We start from the raw sequence: 20,056 nt of genomic DNA on the forward strand, positions 1-20,056 counted from the left end.
ACCTCACATGCACACGTAACTGGAGACTCAGGCTGACACTCATGCTTGATTTAAGGGAATGTTCAGGTTACAAGCGACCATACCTGGGTTCAAATAGTATTTATTTTTCTTTCCAATACTTTGACCGGTTGCTTTAGCCTGCCAGGAGTGCCAGATGGGCAGGGTTCTAGACTTTTGAGACTTGCCTATGAGTTCCATTGCTGCCAGGCAAGCTCAATCAAGCCCAGATAAAGTATTTGAAAGAAAGCAGATACTATTTGAACCGAGGTATGTTCGCTCGTAACCTGAAGAAGCATTTAATGAAGCATTAAATCAAGTATTAGTGTCAGTCTGAGTCTCCAGTTATGTGTGCATGTGAGGTTCAGCTTCCATGTTCCCTGCTTAAAGTAGGATTTGAACCGTAGATACCAACCACAGACGTGGTAAGGATTGGGGCCCTAGGCTTGGTGTGTCTGGTGAGAGAGAGTAGGGGAAATATATATATATATATATATATATATATATATATATATATAGAGAGAGAGAGAGAGAGAGAGAGAGAGAGAGAGAGAGATCTACCTCACATGCTTTGGCAATGTTAACACGTTTCCCATGCCAATAAAGCCCCTTGAATTGAATTGAGAGAGAGAGAGAGAGAGAGAGAGAGAGAGGGGGGGGGGGGGTTGTAACTTGACCTACGCTGGATTCAACACTACTTCATCTGTGATTGCCAGGAGCTAAGGACCAATAAAAATAGTCCCAAAATAGGTAAACCCCGCCCATCTTGCACATGTAGGCTAAAGAAAAAGCTCAAAGAACTTGAAAGAGTTCAGATACTATGGCACACATACATCCAGCATTCAGTTCATGGAGTTACACACATACATCCAGCATTCAGTTCATGGAGTTACATACATAAATCCAGCATTCAGTTCATGGAGTTACACACATACATCCAGCATTCAGTTCATGGAGTTACATACATACATCTAGCATTCAGTTCATGGAGTTACATACATACATCCAGCATTCAGTTCATGGAGTTACATACATACATCTAGCATTCAGTTCATGGAGTTACACACAGGTACTGATATAGACACACATACAAACACACACATACGCACCCACTCACACACACATACGCACCCATACACACATAAACACATGCATACACACACACACACACACAAACACACATGAACACAAAATACCAATATCCCCTCCCTCCTTCAGTCTCTCCCTCCCTCTTCTCCCTCTCCCTCCCGCTCTCTCTCACAACTGTCTCCCTCTTTCACTCTCTCTCTCTCTCTCACTCTCTTTCCCTCCCTCCCCCTCTCTTTCTCTCCTCCCCTTTTCGTTCCTCTCTCCACCTTCTTGCACTCTTGCTCAGAAAAATAATCCATGGAGGCTCTCAGACTAGAAGCTGGAGGATTAGGGTCCCTCTCAGGGGGTTCCACCCCGCTCAAGGCCCTTCTCCCTGGGGCAGAGGGCTTCGTTCTTCCCCCTGGAGATCCAGAGCTGTGCCGGGAGCATGGAGAGAAGTTTACCTTGTTCTGTGTGGATGACTTGGAGCCAGTGTGCAGTCAGTGTGGACTGACTGAGACCCACGAGGGGCACAGAGTCTACCCCATAACGGAGGCTGTACCTGACTGTAAGGTAAGAGACAGACAGACGGACGGACGGACGGACGGACGGACGGACAGGCAGGTAGGCACGCAGACAGACAAACACACAGACAGACTGGTAGACAGACAGACAAGCACACAGACATACAGACATACAGACAGACAGACATGTCTACAAGCTACCTACACCCCTAATTTATGTAACTTCGCATTTAAATATCTGTTCATCGAGTATCTGCCATTTAGCAGATACTTTTATGTGGCATATCTGTGCAGTTACATAAGATAGTGTGTGTGGTTTGCACTGTATGTTTCGCAATCCACTCTGTTGTTGTTGCCATGCCACATACATACAGATGTAGCATCGTAATTTGACCAGCATTGTCGCAGCAAAAGAATCCTGCAGCAACAGGATTTGAACGTTCAGTCCATAATGTTGCTTGATCGGTGGTTAGTCTATTAGCTGGCTAATATGAGGCTACATGAAGTGTGATACTGTTAATTTAACCGTGTGTTACTGCAGGTTTTCAGTGAATTGATGTAAATCATGAAGCTCATCTGCATTTTGTGTGGTGCAGGAAAATTCTCAGCAACAAAAGAGTTATGCCATTAAGATCCTACACCTGTACGTGTTTGACTCATGAAGTGTTATTTCGGTTCCTGTCTCCATGTGCTTTGACACTTAACTGACACGTAGAGTAATATGACCTAGTCTATGAGGCCACACACACACACACACACACACACACACACACACACACACACACACACACACACACACACACACACACACACACACACACACACACACACACACACACACACACACACACACACACACACAAGCACACTGGCCATCTGGCATTTCAGGCAAATGACAGATGGGTTTGTCCACTTTTAGCCCAGTGGGCTAGTGTAACTTGTTTCTTTTTTAGCAATATTATTATCTGGGTAATAATGGGGGATTCACAAAAAAGGCCTCAAGGGAAAAAATGGGCCAGTGTGGGGGCCCTTAAAATGGGCCATTGTGGGGTCCTTAAAATGGGCCAGTGTGGGGGCCCTTAAAATGGGCCAGTGTGGGGGCCCTTTAAAATGGGCCAGTGTGGGGGCCCTTAAAATGGGCCAGTGTGGGGGCCTATTTTGGGACTGTTGGAACAGTCCCAAAATGTTTTGCAGGTCATCAATCAAGTTGTCAAGAACTTTCAAAATGTGTGAAGCAAAACACATCCCACTGTGACACTTTCTGTATGTTGAAAGTTCTATATCTTCAGTAATTTTTTTGTTGTTGCAATTCGATCACTTTACAACTTCATTTTCATTACCTCAAAAAATCGAATCAAATCAAATCTCCTTCCAGCACAATACCAGTGTCTACATATGTGAAAACAGCACATTTCTACGTTTTGCAGAAGAAAAAAAATAAGTAAAACATCTCTATTGATGACATCATCAAAAGTTGAAACATTTTCCAAACCTCGTTTTAGGTTTTGAAAATCACCGTTTTTCTTACTTTTAATCCCACGCTGTGATGTCACATAGAAGCATTTTTGGGGGACTTTTCTTTTCTTTTTAATCACAGATCATAGAGAATATCATTCACGATTGACAGCGATGATGGCATATTTTGAAAGTAGGTAGGCCTAATTTGGTGTTTGAGGGTATAAAAATACAAACATTTCTTCAAGTCAATGTGTGTAAGAAATGATGACACCATTTATTTATTATTTTTTGTGCACTGGCAACAACAAAAAAAAACTGTCACTAAACCACTGTTTAAAGAGAGTACTAAGTAGAACATAATTATATACAGTCTCCAATCTTTATATAATTTTTTAAAAGGCCGACAGGATATCATTTATCCCGGTCTCTGGCCCACACTCCAGTACAGTAGGTGGCGGTAATGCATCATTACACTTTGACTGCCACCCGCAGATAAACCCCCGAAGAAGTATAAGGAGCTCGTCAGCCAGCCCCGTAGCTTGCTAGCCAACATAGCCGGAACATTGTAGCTCTTTAGACGGTTTCGGTGAATGGGAAGTTGCTGTGTTTGAAACACACGTCTGTCGTATCTACTAGTTACCCCGTTTAATTGCATATTTACGTTGTTAGTCATCTAGCTGGCTGGTTAAGTTAGCACTAGGCTAGTTGTTTATGCTAACTAACTAGCTAGCTAACATCCCCGACCATGAGCTCACTAAACTACTCCCCCACTGCCAAAGAACAGGAGGTCTGCTGGACGGAGAAAGAGGGTCTGTGGCTTAATATTGTCGTGAAAGAAGAAGAGGAAGAGGAGGACGTCACAGTGAAAGGAGATACAGAAGCGCTCAGAGTGAAAGAGAAGGAGGAGAAAGAGGGGGATGTCGTTTTTGGAGTGAAGGAGCAGGGGGAGGTTACTGTCACATTGGAAAATGAGGAAGACAAAACTGGAGATCTGATGAACGCCGGTAAGTAACTAGTGGGGTGATGATAATGAGCTGAAGGAACCTTTAATGTTCTGTTTAGAGGCGAATTGGCTCTGACAGCCAAAAACTCAATCTAAACGTGAATCGGTTCTCAATTGCGGTACAGTTCTAGAAACATAAATCCCTCTACTTTCATATCACATCAAGATAATTAACCAAATGCTAAATATACACTTACTGTACACCATAGGAGGCTGGTGGAAGGATCTATAGGAGGACAGGCTCATTGTAATGGCTGTAATAGAATAAATGGAACGGTATTAAACATATACAAACCACCTTCGGATCCATTCCAGCCATTACAATGAGCCCATCCTCCTATAGCTCCTTCCACCAGCCTCCACTACTGTACACTGTGTTAACCAAAGTGAATGATAGAGGTCTTCAGTGGCCAAAAGACTATTAGTATGGGCAGAGCCATTGAAGGCTTCCATCATTTCAATGTAGTCAACTGCGTGGGACTTCCAACTTCATTGGCTGAGCCCTCCTGGTGACCCAGTTGGAGTCACGTCCAACCGGGTCATCAGGTGGGATCAGCCAATCGTGAAGAAGAAAATGGACTACTTCAAAATGGAGATAGCCTCAATGGCGCTGCCCATAAGGCTGTCAGAGACACTATAATGGCACAGATACAATGAGGAATCGTCTCTCTCTCTATAGTTGCAACAGTCGCAGCCGACAGTATTTTTCTGTGACAACACGTTTGTGTTGTGTGTCTTCTGTTTACACACAGGTGTTAGCAGACCCAGAAAGCTAATTAGCACAGGTAGTCCACTCTGTCTTCTGTTTACACACAGGTGTTAGGAGACACAGATAGCTAATTAGCACAGGTAGTCCACTCTGTCTTCTGTTTACACACAGGTGTTAGGAGACACAGATAGCTAATTAGCACAGGTAGACCCCTCTGTCTTCTGTTTACACACAGGTGTTAGGAGACACAGATGGCTAATTAGCACAGGTAGGCCACTCTGTTTTCCGGCTGTTTTCTGTAAACACCCTCTGTAACATGGCGATGGCCGTGTGGGAACCCTCACCCTCACTGTAACCTTTTTTCATTTTTTATATAATTTCTTGCTGATATGTACCACAAACGATGCATGTTAATGTTCAGACCGAGCATCTGGCCTCTTAACAAAACTCCCCCGTACAGAAGACGCCTTCATCCAATGACTCTTATCAAATTTTATTGGTCACACATTTAGATGTTATTGCGGGTGTAGTGAAAAGCTTGTGTTTCTAGCTCCGACAGTGCAGTAGTATCTAACAATTCACAACAACAATAATACACACACATCTAAAAGTAAAATAATGGAATTCTGTGTAAAATAATGGAACTGAGAGTCATGATCAAGTCCTTGACGGTTGATGAAGAAAACAATACATTATTCAAATACTGAGCTAGCCTATAGTGTACGCTCACAAAATGGAGGAATTCTATACAATTGCTCAGAGAAAGATATTCTCAAAGGTAGTATGTACCGGAGCGCCAAGTCGAGGTCCAAGAGGCTCCTAAACAGCTTCTACCCCCAAGCCATAAGACTCCTGAACAGCTAATCAAATGGCTGCCCAGCCCCCCCCCACCCCCTCTTCTACACTGCTGCTACTCTGTTATTATCTATGCAAAGTCACTTTAATAACTCTACCTACATGTACATATTACCTCGACACCGGTGCCCCCGCACATTGACTCTGTACCGGTGCCCCCGCACATTGACTCTGTACCGGTGCCCCCTGTTTATAGCTCCACTATTGTTATTTACTGCTGCTGCTCTTTAATTATTTGTTATTCTTATCTCATACTTTTTTTGTTGTAGGTATTTTCTTAAAACTGCATTGTTGGTCAAGGGCTTGTAGGTAAGCATTTCACTGGTGTATTCGGTGCATGTGACAAATACAATTTGATTTTCATTTTATTCGCAAAAAGTTAGGGGTCAGAATTATGGACACCTCTGTTTTCATTACCTTTCAATACCTCACATTGTCAGAATAACGGCACTGAGCCTTTTTCTAAAATGTGTTTCTAAAAAGTGTTGTTGGGAGGGATCTTTGACTAATTCCTCCATACAGAATCCTTCCAGATCTTTGACTAATTCCTCCATACAGAATCCTTCCAGATCTTTGACTAATTCCTCCATACAGAATCCTTCCAGATCTTTGACTAATTCCTCCATACAGAATCCTTCCAGATCTGTGAAATCTTTTTGTCTCTTATGGGCTGTCCTTGTCAATCCAAACCACAGGTTTTCAATACGTTTCAAGTCATTGACATGGATTGAAACAACATTTGAGATTTTGAGGCCAATTATACATTTATTTACAGATTTTGATGTGTGCTTGGGGTTATTGTCTTGCTGGAAGATCCACTTGCAGCCAAGCGTCAGCCTCCTGGCAGAGGCAACAAGGTTTTTGGCTAAAATGTCCTGGTAATATGTGAAGTACCAGGATATGATGCCGTTGACCTTAACAAGGGCCCCAGTGGAAGCAAAATAGCCCCATAGCATAAAATATCCACCACCATATTTTACAGTAGCTATGGGGTTATTTTCTGCCCATGCATTCTAATTTCGAAGACAAACCCACCACTGGCGTACGTGGCCAGACGGCTCTATTTTCATGTCATCCCATACATGTAAATGCCTGGAGTTTTCTAACCAGCTTTGGCACTTGGATTGGAACTGGTGCTTTGGTCAGATGACATGAAAATAGAGCTCTTTGGTCAAGCCACACCAGTGGTATTGAGAACAGAGGTGTCTATTTCAGGAATTGAAAACTGAGATGCCCATAATTTTGACCCCTTCCTTTTTGAGAATGTTTTATGACTTGCTAAACAAAATCTCTTTCTCTGAGCAATTGTAATAGTATAAAATAATATAATTTCCCAAATTTCTCTCAGTATTTTAATGATTTATTGTAGACAGTCATTATTGTTCATCTTTATCCGCGGTGTACACACTTTAACACAAACTCTGCAGTTTGCCCATGAGAGCAAAATTATTATATATGTTTTTAAACATTATTTAATGAATTTGTTTTTAAAATCTCAATGGTGTTATTTGTTTTTTAGTTATCAGGTAACGGTCCGATCTGATTTGAAATCTCTAAGATACTATATCATGTTTATTATTACAAGAGGTTGTAATTTATAGCCAAATTATGAAGAGGACCGAATCAGGAAAAGGGAAAGATCAAATTATGAAGAGGACAGAATTAGGAAAAGGAAGGATTATTTTGATATGGATTAAATGTTAAAAATTAAACAACAGGTTATTGAATTTAAGCAATAAGGCATACGAACATTTCTATTCAATAACACAAACTAAAATATCAACTAATACATGGTCTTTCTGATAGCACTGTCTAACAGATATAGAGCAGGCATCAGCCAGTCGTTAGCTCTATTTCTGATAGCACTGTCTAACAGATATAGAGCAGGCATCAGCCAGTCGTTAGCTCTATTTCTGATACCACTGTCTAACAGATATAGAGCAGGCATCAGCCAGTCGTTAGCTCTATTTCTGAGGTTGAGAGAAAAAGCTTCTGTAAGCATAGTTTCTAGTCAAGCACACTGGTTGTCCATTCTAAACAGAAATGATTTCTATGCTGGCAGTCTAATCTTCTTTTCCCTTGCTAGCTAGCCAACTAAAGCTAACACAGTCGCATCAAGTTCACCTTTGTTTATTTGTTATATAAACATGATGAACGTGGGGTAAACAGTGCCATTTATTTTTTATTTAACTAGGCAAGTCAGTTAAGAACAAATTCTTATTTACAATGACGGCCTACAGCGGCAATAAGATGCTTCGTTACAGGTTTATCTCTTGACAGTGCAACAACACTATAAAATTAAATGAGATAGAAACAGAATTTTGCAAGAATATATTGCAGAATATAATAGAAGATAGTCAACTAATTAAAAACTGATATTTCCAACCTGGGCCGGGGAATTGTGCAGTAGACTGTGTTGGTAGTGGGACATTGAGCAGTATAATGAATGAAAATACCATTCACTTAGGCATTTTGATCGATGTACGGATCAATTAAGTTCATATCTTATCATAATCTTGTGCAACTCAATACATTTTCTAGTTAGTTCAATACATTTAGTTGATTTCCTACTATGATCAATACATTTTCTAATGTTGCTGAATTCTGTTTTAATGTCTGTAATCCGTGATTCCGTTCTGCACATCGGAGATTTGATTGGGTCTTACAGATGGCAAGGTTTATACAATTCCCCTCTGTTTCATACCAAATGTTAGGCAAGAAGCATGGGGTAAAAATGGAGATTAGTTTATGAATTGCCAGGCTGGGCTGTGGGACAGTGCGTAGGGATAATTCAAATGGAACTATTAAAGCGATGCATCAGGATTTTAGCAACGAGGCCCTGTATCTACTTCCCTAGAGGCAGATGAACTTGTGAATACCATTTTTATGTCTCTCTGTCAAGTATGAAGTTAGTTAGTTAGTTTCTGCTAGCATGCTAGCAGATACTATAGACTTCCAGTGATTATGCTAACGCTAGTTAGCAATTGCGCTACGGCTACTTAGAAACTTCCGTCAAACTGCATGCATAGACATACAAATGGTATCCATGAGTTCATCTGACTCTGGGGAAGTAGATATTGTGAAAATTCCGAAATATCCCTTTAACAGGCATTACCTGTGGATTATTGTGAATAACTAACAGCTATCAACCAATCAGCATCCAGGATCCAAATGTACCGTTTGGGATCTAGTCTGGATTAAACCTCATAGGAAGACAGTTTAATCATGTGGAGGTTTAATTTCAGTTTAACTAAATACTCTGTTTGTCTTTGGCAGGAGAGAGGCCAGACTTTCCCTCTGACAGTGGGAAGAGTCCCTCAGGTGAACCAGACCCAGAGACACCCAAACCAGTGAGACCACACCACTGCTCCCACTGCGGAAAGAGTTTTACCTGGTTATCAAAGCTGAAAGAGCACGAGAGAACACACACTGGAGAAAAGCCTTACCAGTGTGCCATTTGTGGAAAGACTTTTACCCAGTTAGGGGGCTTTCAATATCATGAGCGGACACACAGACAAAAAAATACCTACCACTGCTCTCAGAATGGAAAAACATTTACCCAGTTAGGGAACCTGAAAAAGAATGAGAGAATACACACACAGGGAGAGAAGACAAACCACTGTTCCCAGTGCGGAAAGAGTTTTAAATGGTTATCAAAGCTGAAAGAGCACGAGAGGACTCACACAGGAGAAAAACCTTTCCAATGCTCCCATTGTGAAAAGAAATTTAACCAGTCATCGCATCTGAAAGAGCATGAGAGAATACACTCTGGAGAGAAGCCTTTCCAATGTTCTCAGTGTGGAAAGGGTTTTACCTGGTTATGGAACCTGAAAACACACGAGAGGACACACACAGGAGAAAAGCCGTACCAATGCTCCCTGTGTGGAAAGACTTTTACCCAGTTAGGGGGCTTTAAATATCACGAGAGAACACACACAGAAAAAAAGACCTACCACTGCTCTCTGTGTGAAAAGACATTTACTCGGTTAGGGAACCTAAAAAAGCATGAGACAATACACACACAGGAAGAGAAGGCTCCCAGTGCAGAAAGACTTTTAGTCAGTTAGGGAACCTGAAAGAGTATGAAATAACACATACAGTGGGGGGGGAAAGTATTTGATCCCCTGCTGATTTTGTACGTTTGCCCACTTACAAAGAAATTATCAGTCTATAATTTTAATAGTAGGTTTATTTGAACAGTGAGAGACAGAATAACAAAAAAAACAGAAAAATGCATGTCAAAAATGTTATAAAATGATTTGCATTTTAATGAGGGAAATAAGTATTTGACCCCTCTGCAAAACATGACTTAGTACTTGGTGGCAAAACCCTTGTTGGCAATCACAGAGGTCAGACGTTTCTTGTAGTTGGCCACCAGGTTTGCACACATCTCAGGAGGGATTTTGTCCCACTCCTCTTTGCAGATCTTCTCCAAGTCATTAAGGTTTCGAGGCTGACGTTTGGCAACTCGAACCTTCAGCTCCCTCCACAGATTTTCTATGGGATTAAGGTCTGGAGACTGGCTAGGGCACTCCAGGACCTTAATGTGCTTCTTCTTGAGCCACTCCTTTGTTGCCTTGGCCATGTGTTTTGGGTCATTGTCATGCTGGAATACCCATCCACGACCCATTTTCAATGCCCTGGCTGAGGGAAGGAGGTTCTCACCCAAGATTTGACAGTACATGGACCCGTCCATCGTCCCTTTGATGCGGTGAAGTTGTCATGTCCCCTTAGCAGAAAAACACCCCCAAAGCATAATGTTTCCACCTCCATGTTTGATGGTGGAGATGGTGTTCTTGGGGTCATAGGCAGCATTCCTCCTCCTCCAAACACGGCGAGTTGAGTTGATGTCAAATAGCTCCATTTTGGTCTTCTCTGACCACAACACTCACCAGTTGTCCTCTGAGTCATTCTGATGTTCATTGGCAAACTGGACCATTTTTTACTCGGTGGGGTGGTCAAAATTGACAAATTTTTTTATATATTAAAATACAAAAATGAAAAAGGTGACATGGCCTGCGGCCCATGGGCCTGTATATATTTGTACGATTTTTGGGCAATTTCTCAGTTATACTAATGAGCCTTTGGCTGATCAGTGCAGTAGAACCTTCACTGGGCAACGGTCGGCTCCCCTACCAAGTTGGGCTGGCCAATTTTCCCATTCAAAGTCAAACGCGGCATCAGCAAAGAGACGTGCTCCGACTGTCATCAGTTGGGCAGCCAATATAGACTGTCATCAGTTGGGCAGCCAATATAGACTGTCATCAGTTGGGCAGCCAATATAGACTGTCATCAGTTGGGCAGCCAATATAGACTGTCATCAGTTGGGCAGCCAATATAGACTGTCATCAGTTGGGCAGCCAATATAGACTGTCATCAGTTGGGCAGCCAATATAGACTGTCATCAGTTGGGCATCCAGTATAGACTGTCATCAGTTGGGCATCCAGTATAGACTGTCATCAGTAAGACAGCCAGTATAGACTGTCATCAGTAAGACAGCCAATATAGACTGTCATCAGTAAGACAGCCAATATAGACTGTCATCAGTTGGGCATCCAGTATAGACTGTCATCAGTTGGGCAGCCAATATAGACTGTCATCAGTTGGGCAGCCAGTATAGACTGTCATCATTTGGGCAGCCAATATAGACTGTCATCAGTTGGGCATCCAGTATAGACTGTCATCAGTAAGACAGCCAATATAGACTGTCATCAGTTGGGCATCCAGTATAGACTGTCATCAGTTAGGCAGCCAATATAGACTGTCATCAGTAAGGCAGCCAATATAGACTGTCATCAGTAAGGCAGCCAATATAGACTGTCATCAGTTAGGCAGCCAATATAGACTGTCATCAGTAAGACAGCCAATATAGACTGTCATCAGTAAGACAGCCAATATAGACTGTCATCAGTAAGGCAGCCAATATAGACTGTCATCAGTAAGGGCAGCCAATATAGACTGTCATCAGTAAGGCAGCCAATATAGACTGTCATCAGTAAGACAGCCAAGATCATGGATCGTAATAAAGGATGAAGGCTACAACCTTCTCTGGCTGTTGTAACTAAGGATATTATAGTAGCAGAAGGCTACAACCTTCTCTGGCTGTTGTAACTAAGGATATTACAGTAGCACAAGGCTACAACCTTCTCTGGCTGTTGTAACTAAGGATATTACAGTAGCACAAGGCTACAACCTTCTCTGACTGTTGTAACTAAGGATATTACAGTAGCAGAAGGCTACAACCTTCTCTGGCTGTTGTAACTAAGGATATTACAGTAGCACAAGGCTACAACCTTCTCTGGCTGTTGTAACTAAGGATATTACAGTAGCACAAGGCTACAACCTTCTCTGGCTGTTGTAACTAAGGATATTACAGTAGCAGAAGGCTACAACCTTCTCTGGCTGTTGTAACTAAGGATATTACAGTAGCACAAGGCTACAACCTTCTCTGGCTGTTGTAACTAAGGATATTACAGTAGCACAAGGCTACAACCTTCTCTGGCTGTTGTAACTAAGGATATTACAGTAGCAGAAGGCTACAACCTTCTCTGGCTGTTGTAACTAAGGATATTACAGTAGCACAAGGCTACAACCTTCTCTGGCTGTTGTAACTAAGGATATTACAGTAGCACAAGGCTACAACCTTCTCTGACTGTTGTAACTAAGGATATTACAGTAGCAGAAGGCTACAACCTTCTCTGGCTGTTGTAACTAAGGATATTACAGTAGCAGAAGGCTACAACCTTCTCTGGCTGTTGTAACTAAGGATATTACAGTAGCACAAGGCTACAACCTTCTCTGACTGTTGTAACTAAGGATATTACAGTAGCACAAGGCTACAACCTTCTCTGGCTGTTGTAACTAAGGATATTACAGTAGCACAAGGCTACAACCTTCTCTGGCTGTTGTAACTAAGGATATTACAGTAGCACAAGGCTACAACCTTCTCTGACTGTTGTAACTAAGGATATTACAGTAGCAGAAGGCTACAACCTTCTCTGGCTGTTGTAACTAAGGATATTACAGTAGCACAAGGCTACAACCTTCTCTGGCTGTTGTAACTAAGGATATTACAGTAGCACAAGGCTACAACCTTCTCTGACTGTTGTAACTAAGGATATTACAGTAGCAGAAGGCTACAACCTTCTCTGGCTGTTGTAACTAAGGATATTACAGTAGCACAAGGCTACAACCTTCTCTGGCTGTTGTAACTAAGGATATTACAGTAGCACAAGGCTACAACCTTCTCTGACTGTTGTAACTAAGGATATTACAGTAGCAGAAGGCTACAACCTTCTCTGGCTGTTGTAACTAAGGATATTACAGTAGCAGAAGGCTACAACCTTCTCTGGCTGTTGTAACTAAGGATATTACAGTAGCACAAGGCTACAACCTTCTCTGACTGTTGTAACTAAGGATATTACAGTAGCACAAGGCTACAACCTTCTCTGGCTGTTGTAACTAAGGATATTACAGTAGCAGAAGGCTACAACCTTCTCTGGCTGTTGTAACTAAGGATATTACAGTAGCAGAAGGCTACAACCTTCTCTGGCTGTTGTAACTAAGGATATTACAGTAGCAGAAGGCTACAACCTTCTCTGGCTGTTGTAACTAAGGATATTACAGTAGCAGAAGGCTACAACCTTCTCTGGCTGTTGTAACTAAGGATATTACAGTAGCACAAGGCTACAACCTTCTCTGGCTGTTGTAACTAAGGATATTACAGTAGCAGAAGGCTACAACCTTCTCTGGCTGTTGTAACTAAGGATATTACAGTAGCAGAAGGCTACAACCTTCTCTGGCTGTTGTAACTAAGGATATTACAGTAGCAGAAGGCTACAACCTTCTCTGGCTGTTGTAACTAAGGATATTACAGTAGCAGAAGGCTACAACCTTCTCTGGCTGTTGTAACTAAGGGTATTACAGTAGCAGAAGGCTACAACCTTCTCTGGCTGTTGTAACTAAGGGTATTACAGTAGCAGAAGGCTACAACCTTCTCTGGCTGTTGTAACTAAGGATATTACAGTAGCAGAAGGCTACAACCTTCTCTGGCTGTTGTAACTAAGGATATTACAGTAGCAGAAGGATACAACCTTCTCTGGCTGTTGTAACTAAGGGTATTACAGTAGCAGAAGGATACAACCTCTGTCTGTTGTAAGTAAGGATATTGCAGAAGCAGGGCATTGTATTGGGGCAAAACAATCTGCGTTTTAACCACACGTTTACATTTGTGATGACGTAATCTTTATAGTTATGCTGCCATATCTTAGCCTGAGATGCTGAAAAAGAACACTACTATTTTGACTGCTTGTCTGTTCCCTGTGTTTGTAATGATGCTGAATACAGAACATTAAATTACTATTTAGACTGCCTGTCTGTGTCTTGCTTGTATGGAAAATGCTGCCGAGATCGCTGTATGCAGCGAAACCTTTGGTTTTAGAAGTGGAATTGACATAACTTTTTTTGGTTTGCTTTTTTGTCATATAAACTCTCCAAACAGCCTACCCGGCTGCTTGGAGGTGTCCGCATGGTCCCAAAGCACACTGTCAACGTTTTTTTTGTATCACATTCCAATGATAAAACTGGGGGGGACAAAAATGCCATTTCTGAATGTGATGGGGACATGTCCCCCCCAGGTCCTAGGGAAAGTTGCGCCCCTGGCTGCATGTAACTCCCCACCTGAGTGTTTTTCCCCAATGCAAAAATCTGCGTAACCCAGGCTACAACTGTTATTTTGCTTCTCAATGATCATGCAAGTGAAGTACCACACAATTTGATGGACGGCACATTTATTTAAATTCTCCAGAGTCCCACCTCTGGGCAGCCACTCCATAGCCGGTAAGCAGAGCTTGACAGTGGCGAGTTCATTTTGCATGGCCCGGTGCCCTGGATGGGTGGAGTTTGTACATTTTAGAACATTCCATTGGTCCTTAAGTGAAATCTCCACCCACCGGGGCCCTGGGGTTCTACTAAACTAACAAATGGAATGGTGTTAAGCTGGTCATACCATGGATCATTTAGCTATTTGATTTAGAGTTTTAGGACCCCTGTAGGTATATAATTTAATTTTAATAGAATATTGAATTTGTCCTTTACTACTATATCCCATAGAAACACATTGAATAACACATTCATAAATGGCAAGACGTGTCTGTCATATACAGTGCATTCGGAACGTATTCAGACCCCTTGACTTTTTACACATTTTGTTACGTTGCAGCCTTATTCAAAAATGCATTAAATAAATACAAATTCTCAGCAATCAACACACAATGCCCCATAATGACAAAGCGAAAACAGGTTTTTAGAAATGTTTGCAAATGTATGAAAAAAGATACCTTATTTACATAAGTATTGAGACCCTTTGCTATGAGAATCGAAATTGAGGCACCTGAAGACTCAGACCATGAGACACAATATTCTCTGGTCTGATGAAACCAAGATTGAACTCTTTGGCCTGAATGTCAAGCGTCACGCCTGGAGGAAACCTGACACCATCCCTATGGTGAAGCATGGAGGTGGCAGCATCATGCTGTGGGGATATTTTTCAGCTGCAGGGACTGGGACTCGTCAGGATCGAGGAAAAAAATGACAGAGCACAGTACAGAGAGATTCTTGATGAAAACCTGCTCCATAGCACTCAGGACCTGACTGCAGCGAAGGTTCACCTTCCAACAGGACAACGACACTAAGCACACAGCCAAGGCAACGCAGGAGTGGCTTCGGGACAAGTCTGAATGTCCTTGAATGGCCCGGCCAGAGCCCGGACTTGAACCAGATCAAACATCTCTGGTGAGAGTTTGCCATTTCCCCATTCATATAATGAGGGATCCTGTTTTCTGCTAACAACGTCTGCAGTACCGCGGTCGGCCTTGACTTTCCGTGGCTTCAATGAGGGAATCGTTCTCCCCTGAGTATGCTGCGTCGTTAAGAAACATACAAACATCTCTTTTCCACAAAATATATGTTGACATTTTTTGAAACTATTTTGCATTGGGGAGGTAGATAAAGTGTTTATCATAGTCAATCGCCTTTGTATTTTTTTAATTTGGTTTATTTGGATGGGGACAAACACATTGACACACTGAACAACAATCGTCCGATGCATTGCACTGAAGTATTACTAGCAAATGTTCAACACCAGTCGCTATGAAAAAAAAAAAGTATACATCTATTGTATTGTGATACGCTGGTTGTCATTCTTCCTACTGCCCACCAGGGGGAGCTGAACTCTTCACTGGGGAAGCTGCTAGGGAAGAGCAGGAGGTTTGAGAAGGTTACGCGGATCTTTGAACACGCCTCCCAACACAACCAGGTACGACTTGCATTGTCGGTCTGTCAATGAATCAATCACAACTAAACAATCGCTGTATTTATAAAGCCCCTTTTACATGAGTTGTCACAAATCAGCTGTCACAAAGTTATCACATCTGTGCACCCTGCCTCCACCCTCCCTCCCTCCCTCCCTCCCCCAGAGCCATGCCCAGCAGACAGAGAGACAGATAAAGGAGGAGTTTGAGAAGCTGCACCAGTTCCTGAGAGAGGAGGAGGAGGCCAGACTAGCAAGGCTGAGGGAGGAAGAGGAGGAGAGGAATAGAGTGATGAAGGAGAAGAGAGAGAGAATGGGAAAAGAGATGGAGCTGCTGGCTAAAACCATCCGAGAGATCGAGGAAGAGATGAAGGAAGACAGGGATGACATCGCCTTTCTGCAGGTGTGTGTGTGTGTGTGTGTGTGTGTGTGTGAGAGTGTGATGGCATACTGTGCATTGGCATAAATGTGATAAGACATTGCTTTGTCTTCCAGAATTACCAGAAGACAATAAAGAGGTATGCAGACTCTCTCTGTCTCTCTCCCTCTGTCTCTCTCTCCCTGTTTCTCTCGCTCTGTGCTTCTCTTTTCGTTTTCTTCTGAGCACAAATCACACAGACACACACAGAGCCCTGTAACAGAATTGTGTGTGTGTGTTGTGTAGGACGTGGCAGAGTCATGGGGAGCCAGAGGAGGTGTGTGGTCCTCTGATAGACGTGTCCAAACACCTGACCAACCTCCTCTACACCGTCTGGAATGACATGCTGCACATAGCGCCTTACAGTAAGTCTGGGGAGAGGAGGGGAGTGGTGTGTGTGTGTGTGTGTGTGTGTGTGTGTGTGTGTGTGTGTGTGTGTGTGTGTGTGTGTGTGTGTGTGTGTGTGTGTGTCCTATCTCACCCCGTCCCCCTCTTCCCCCAACCCCTCCCTTCCAGCTCCAGTAACCCTGGACCCGACCACGTCCTGCCCGTCTCTGGTCCTCTCCCCTGGGCTAACCTCTGTCCAGCTGGGAAAGGAGAGGATCCAGATCCAGCCCGCTAACCCGGAGAGATTTGACCCGATCGACTGCACTCTGGGCTGGGAAGGATTCAGCGCCGGCACCCACTGCTGGACAGTGGAGGTGGCACTCACTGACTGAGGATGGGTTCCAAATGGCACACTGTTCACTATTTGGTGTTTTTGACCAGAACCCATAAACACACTCTGATGGAGGTTCTTGGTGCTTTGGACCAGGGCCCATAAACACACACACTGATGGAGGTTCTTGGTGCTTTTGACCAGAGCCCATACACACACACTGATGGAGGTTCTTGGTGCTTTTGACCAGGGCCCATATACACACTCTGATGGAGGTTCTTGGTGCTTTGGACCAGGGCCCATAAACACACACACTGATGGAGGTTATTGGTGCTTTTGACCAGGGCCCATAAACACACACTGATGGAGATTCTTGGTGCTTTGGACCAGGGCCCATACACACACTCTGATGGAGGTTCTTGGTGCTTTTGACCAGGGCCCATAAACACACACTGATGGAGGTTCTTGGTGCTTTTGACCAGGGCCCATACACACACTCTGATGGAGGTTCTTGGTGCTTTTGACCAGGGCCCATATACACACTGATAGAGGTTCTTTATTGATGGTATTAGAGGAATATTATATATATCTGTCTTTCAGGAATGTTACTTTGTTGGTACAATTCAAAATATAATTTTAAGTATATATGAGTATAATAATAACAAATATATCCTGCTTCAAGGTTGGAGAGAGCAGCAACTGGACAGTTGGTGTGGCCAGCCAATCGGTGCGTAGGAGGGAGGAGTTTGAGGCGTGTCCGGAGGAGGGGCTATGGACCCTCAGCCTACGGAATGGGACGTACCGTGCCATGACCACACCCTGTACCACCCTCCCTCTGGACTGGTCCCGCCCCTTTCACAGGATCAAGGTGGGGCAATAGTTAGATAAGAGGGTGTACTTGAGAGAGGGGGAGGCACACCCACAAGTATTAGAATAGAATAAAATAGATTTAGTTAATTAACTGTTGACCATGTGTGTCTAACTTAGTCTTCTGTTTCTGTAGTTTTACCTTGTAAGAAAGAGTGCCAACAACAGATTTCCTTTCTTCTTCATGTATAATTTGTTAGAGATAATCCATCTTCTCCGTGCCTGAAGGGGACATACAAGAACAAATAACCAATTTCCATTTAGTGCCTAATGGACAATGACATTTTATGTTATCTGTAGGTGTTTCTGGACTGGGAGGAGGGTCAGGTGGAATTCTGGGACGCGATGAGGGACAAACTCCTGTTCACCTTCACGCAGCGCTTCACAGAGACGCTGTATCCGTACTTCCAGAGCAGCTGTTCTAAGTGCTGGCTAGTGGTGTTACCCCAGAGAGTGTGTGTGGAGGTAGAGCTAGATCCCATCCCTGGGGATGACGATGGAGACCAGATCCCACACGACGGATCATCCAATGAGGGAGAGGATACCAAGACTAGATCCACTGACGACAGCAAGCTGTCAGAAACCGGATCCCCTGTCGAAGCCCAGATCTCAATGACCGGATTACCCAAGATCTTAACCACTGACCAGAACCACGAGACAAGATCCCCTGACAAAACGTCAAACACCGGATCCGCTCAAATGATGGGCCGGATCCCAAAGACTAAATCCACCAGAAAGGGAAAGGGCAAGATCCCACACACTGGATCTGCTGTTGAGAAGCAGATTACCAACACCAGATCCAATGGAAGCTACCACATCACGAAGGATAGGCCGCTAGTCCAGGTCAGGAGGACAGGATCCACTGAATGATCCACTGAGAGATCCACAACCAACAACACAGAGATCAAGTTGCCCTGCAGCCCAGCCCAGATCATCCAACACACAAGAGATCACCCAACACAGACTAGATTCCCTACCTCCACAGACTAGATCTCCTACCTCCACAGACTAGAACCCCTACCTCCACAGACTAGAACCCCTACCTCCACAGACTAGAACCCCTACCTCCACAGACTAGAACCCCTACCTCCACAGACTAGAACCCCTACCTCCACAGACTAGAACCCCTACCTCCACAGACTAGAACCCCTACCTCCACAGACTAGAACCCCAGCCTCCACAGACTAGAACCCCTACCTCCACAGACTAGATCTCCTACCTTCATAGACTAGATCTCCTACCTCCACAGACTAGATCTCCTACCTCCACAGACTAGATCTCCTACCTCCACAGACTAGATATCCTACCTCCACAGACTAGATATCCTACCTCCATAGACAATATCCCCTACCTCCACAGACTAGATCTCCTACCTCCACAGACTAGATCTCCTACCTCCACAGACTAGAACCCCTACCTCCACAGACTAGACCTCCTAGATCTGCTGTCATTGACTAGATCACCTAACACACTATATTTGAGATCTCTTACAAGCATTTCTGCGTAATGTTGTAATACACAGTGTATTATAGTGGAGGTAATGTAGTAATACACACATGGTTGAGTGTATTATAGTGGAGGTAATGTTGTAATACACACATGGTTGAGTGTATTATAGTGGAGGTAATGTTGTAATACACACATTGTTGAGTGTATTATAGTGGAGGTAATGTTTAATACACACATTGTTGAGTGTATTATAGTGGAGTTAATGCTGTAATACACACATGGTTGAGTGTATTATAGTGGAGGTAATGCTGTAATATACACATGGTTGAGTGTATTATAGTGGAGGTAATGCTGTAATATACACATGGTTGAGTGTATTATAGTGGAGGTAATGCTGTAATACACAGTGTATTATAGTGGAGATAATGTAGTAATACACACATGGTTGTGGGAGGGAGGGAGTGAGGGAGCGAGGGAGGGAGCGAGGATTGAGACAGGAGAGAGGGAGGGCGAGATGGAGGAGGAAGAGAATGACATTGGTCAATAGTATCCAAAGTAGGACCAAGGCACTCTTCATATAATTGATTAAAATGCCTTTATTAGTATGGCATGTTCAATAGAAACAATGTTTTTAAAATGACAAAGGTTGTTTGCACACATCAATCTTTAGGAAGCCTACAGATGGGAATACCATTCTGAGAGCAGACAGCTTTCACCCCAAAAGGCTAAAAGAGAATATT

The 20,056-nt window shown here is 43.2% G+C and overlaps 2 protein-coding genes across 4 annotated transcripts; both read left to right on the plus strand.

Annotated features, from left to right (window-relative positions):
• Positions 1–1,314: 1,314 nt before the first annotated feature.
• LOC115177830 (tripartite motif-containing protein 35) lies at positions 1,315–19,939 on the plus strand. 2 transcript variants are annotated; one of them, XR_003872508.1, is made up of 9 exons: positions 1,315–1,638; positions 15,835–15,930; positions 16,091–16,327; positions 16,420–16,442; positions 16,589–16,707; positions 16,859–17,043; positions 17,683–17,868; positions 18,168–19,661; positions 19,705–19,939. XR_003872508.1 is itself a non-coding variant. In XM_029738815.1 (8 exons), the coding sequence occupies exons 1-8, from the start codon at positions 1,384–1,386 to the stop codon at positions 18,735–18,737; spliced, it is 1,671 nt and encodes a 556-aa protein (XP_029594675.1). In that variant the 5' UTR covers positions 1,315–1,383; the 3' UTR covers positions 18,738–19,939. The 2 variants fall into 2 exon arrangements, 1 of the variants encoding a protein (XP_029594675.1); XM_029738815.1 differs by having other exon boundaries at positions 18,168–19,939.
• Positions 3,403–9,745, plus strand: LOC115177831 (zinc finger protein 239). 2 transcript variants are annotated; one of them, XM_029738817.1, is made up of 3 exons: positions 3,403–4,051; positions 5,884–5,923; positions 8,891–9,617. In XM_029738817.1, exons 1-3 carry the CDS (start codon positions 3,793–3,795, stop codon positions 8,913–8,915), a joined length of 324 nt encoding a protein of 107 aa, XP_029594677.1. In that variant the 5' UTR covers positions 3,403–3,792; the 3' UTR covers positions 8,916–9,617. The 2 variants fall into 2 exon arrangements, with proteins under 2 accessions (XP_029594677.1, XP_029594676.1); XM_029738816.1 differs by lacking the exon at positions 5,884–5,923 and having other exon boundaries at positions 3,412–4,051; positions 8,891–9,745.
• Positions 19,940–20,056: the final 117 nt, after the last annotated feature.

Source organism: Salmo trutta, chromosome 38, assembly GCF_901001165.1.
Source record: "Salmo trutta chromosome 38, fSalTru1.1, whole genome shotgun sequence".
Lineage (NCBI taxonomy): Eukaryota > Metazoa > Chordata > Actinopteri > Salmoniformes > Salmonidae > Salmo > Salmo trutta.